Genomic DNA, 2,799 nt, shown 5'->3' on the forward strand with positions numbered 1-2,799 from the left:
TATGGGAAGGGTCCACTATTGAGAGGTGTCCATTAATAGAGGTTTCACTGTATCATAGGTTAGCAATAACAGTTTGAAAGTCTGAAACAATGTTGAATAATATAATAAGTTTTTCAAATAGTTGACACTCAGAAAAAAAATAACAAATTAAAAATGATTTACCAATTATAACCAATCATTATTTACCACTATGCAGTAAGTGCATGGATTTAAAACACTCCAATATTAAATTTACTAGTTACTTGAGATTTTTAAAAAAACCCTCCCCCTCCGAGAATACCTATTATTTCTACATCATCATAATTATTATTATTAATTTTAATATTTTTTTATTTTTAATTTAGAGACGTTAAAAATGCAGGGTATTTTGAAGAAGAAATACTGGAACACGTAAAAACACATGGTCCAAAGTATGTTTTTTGTACATTTTAACTATGTAATAGAATGATTTTAATTGTAGTATGACATATTTATCATTATTTTTAGGTTAATCAGTACAATTGAAAATTGGATTAAAATGTCTGAAAAAGAATTAACTGAAGGTAATAACTATTAATCCAACAATTATTAGTTCATTGTATGTTATAATTGATACAGTTTAGACAAAATATTATTATTATTTATTATTTAGTACTTATAAATTATAATACTATTATTTTTTTTTGTCATATTTAATTTTTAGATGAAAAACTTGCTCCTGGATATCCATTGTTGCCACTATCCAAGGGTTTTTGCCTATCAATCATCAAAGCACTAAAAGATTACAAAGAAGCATTGATTTCCAAGAATATCATATTCAAATAATCATAAATAACTCTTAACTATTTTATACATTTCAAAAGAAAACATATGCAAACATACGTTTAGTATTAAAGATATTGTTTCTATATACCATTTTTAAATTTATTTATTCTTTATGCACACCTTTTCTAGCTTTCAACGTATTTAAGTATAATTTATTAAGTTATATTATCTGTAATTCACCAACTACTTCATATTAAGACGAGATAGTAAATATGTGATTATAGAAAATGTCAATAAAATTTTATTCGTTAGGTCAAACAGCTTGAAAATTGAATACAAGGTTCCTCACACATTGTTACAATATCAGTTAAAAAATATTATCTAATAATAATATATGTGCAAGAGTTATTTCATGAACATTTTAAGTTCAAAATTCAACAAAATGTATAATACTGAAAATTTACAAATAATTTTACAATTAAAAATTTATAAAATGTTCAATTTTTATAGCTAACGATTAAAAATTAAAATAACGTATCACGTAAGTAGTTCATAATGTAATCAGATAATCTAAAATATACAAATAAATTATTTTTTTATAGTTATTTGAAGTTTGAGTTGAGAATAAATTAGATGTTTAAACAAAGAAAACTAATTTTTATTTTGTATTATAATTTTTATTATTTTTAGCCGGTGATTGAAACTTCTTAAGTATAAATAATATACGTAACTTACCAGCTTCCGTTTTAATAACAACAATAATAATATAAATATAATATTAAAAAAAATACGGTTAAGTGTATGTCGGTTTGCTGTACAGTAGGTTACAAGTGAATCACTGTATAATGGATTATAATGGATTGTATTAAATTTGAACTCAATGATATCATTGATATAATTATTGTATTCGAAAAACGATTCTGGGAGGTGACGGTTTGTCTGGATATTTTATATTGTTATTATATTTTATTATAGCCTGTAAGCTGAATTAATATTAGGTAATATAAATTACAATAAAATTACTAAAATCTTTATTTTTATTCGTTTCTATGGTGATAAACAAAAAAAAAAAAAAATTAGAAATTAAAATCACATTTTTAGCGGTTTTTTGTAATTTGTTGGTGGTTTTTCCGTGGCATTAAATAACTATTGAGAAAATCAAAAAATGTCCTCTACAAAGTACCAACTTGATCCAATTTGCTAAAATAACTACTAAATCCCTTGCTCAGACTTTCGTGAACTATGATATTATTATATCATAGAAGTCAAATTTAATACTATCCACAACTGTGACCCACTTGTAACCTAGTGTACAGCAGAGCAACGTCCACTTATCCGCTTTTTTTCCTATAACCGTTTGAAGTTTGAAAGCACGAAAATTATATAATTTGTAAATTATTTTATACCTAGTCAATAATTTATAAAATTTTCAATTTTTATAGTTGAGACTTGAAAAATTAATATTATGAGATTCATCATAATTAATATTTCATACTGGAACAAAAAAAAATTAAATATTAACATCACAATACTAATATTTTCGGCATTGTAAATTTAAATCAACTTACGATAATGCTAAAAGTAAAATAATTTTCTAACGGAAATATAAATATTATATATAATACAAGAGTATATCCTATGAGGTGTCCGATATGATATAATATTCTTAGTCATGTTATCGGCTGACGGTCTGACTCCGTTAAAAATCATTTTTCGTATATTATACATTTCGTTTAATAATAATAATATTAATAATTATAACACGATATTATAATATACACAAATAACACGAGCAGCGTAATTTTCAAGTATATACGCCGTGGCCGCGCGACTACATCACACATTCAAACAACTAGGTAAAGGTACCTAACTTAGTGTGAATATCTATCGTCGACACGAAGATAACTGACTATTACCGCGTCCGCGTGTATTTAACATTATTATATTATTATATTATACTAACCCACGTTTCAAACGTTGCGATTTTCATATGTTTGTATATCTATCTATGTGCAAGTATAATATGTATGAATATAGGGACCTATATGGGTATAT

General features: G+C 24.9%; 1 protein-coding gene across 1 annotated transcript in view; it reads left to right on the forward strand.

The window, feature by feature from the left end:
• The window catches only part of LOC103309139 ((E3-independent) E2 ubiquitin-conjugating enzyme UBE2O-like), a 13,556-nt gene extending 12,667 nt beyond the window's left edge, over positions 1 to 889 (forward strand). Inside the window, exons 19-21 of the mRNA XM_008183841.3 lie at positions 345 to 410; positions 487 to 542; positions 683 to 889. Of these exons, the coding sequence (XP_008182063.3) occupies positions 345 to 410; positions 487 to 542; positions 683 to 804 (244 nt within the window). The 3' untranslated portion in view covers positions 805 to 889. The remainder of the gene's footprint in view (positions 1 to 344; positions 411 to 486; positions 543 to 682) is intronic.
• Positions 890 to 2,799: the final 1,910 nt, after the last annotated feature.

The sequence above is a fragment of the Acyrthosiphon pisum genome, chromosome X (assembly GCF_005508785.2).
Source record: "Acyrthosiphon pisum isolate AL4f chromosome X, pea_aphid_22Mar2018_4r6ur, whole genome shotgun sequence".
Classification (NCBI taxonomy): Eukaryota; Metazoa; Arthropoda; class Insecta; order Hemiptera; family Aphididae; genus Acyrthosiphon; species Acyrthosiphon pisum.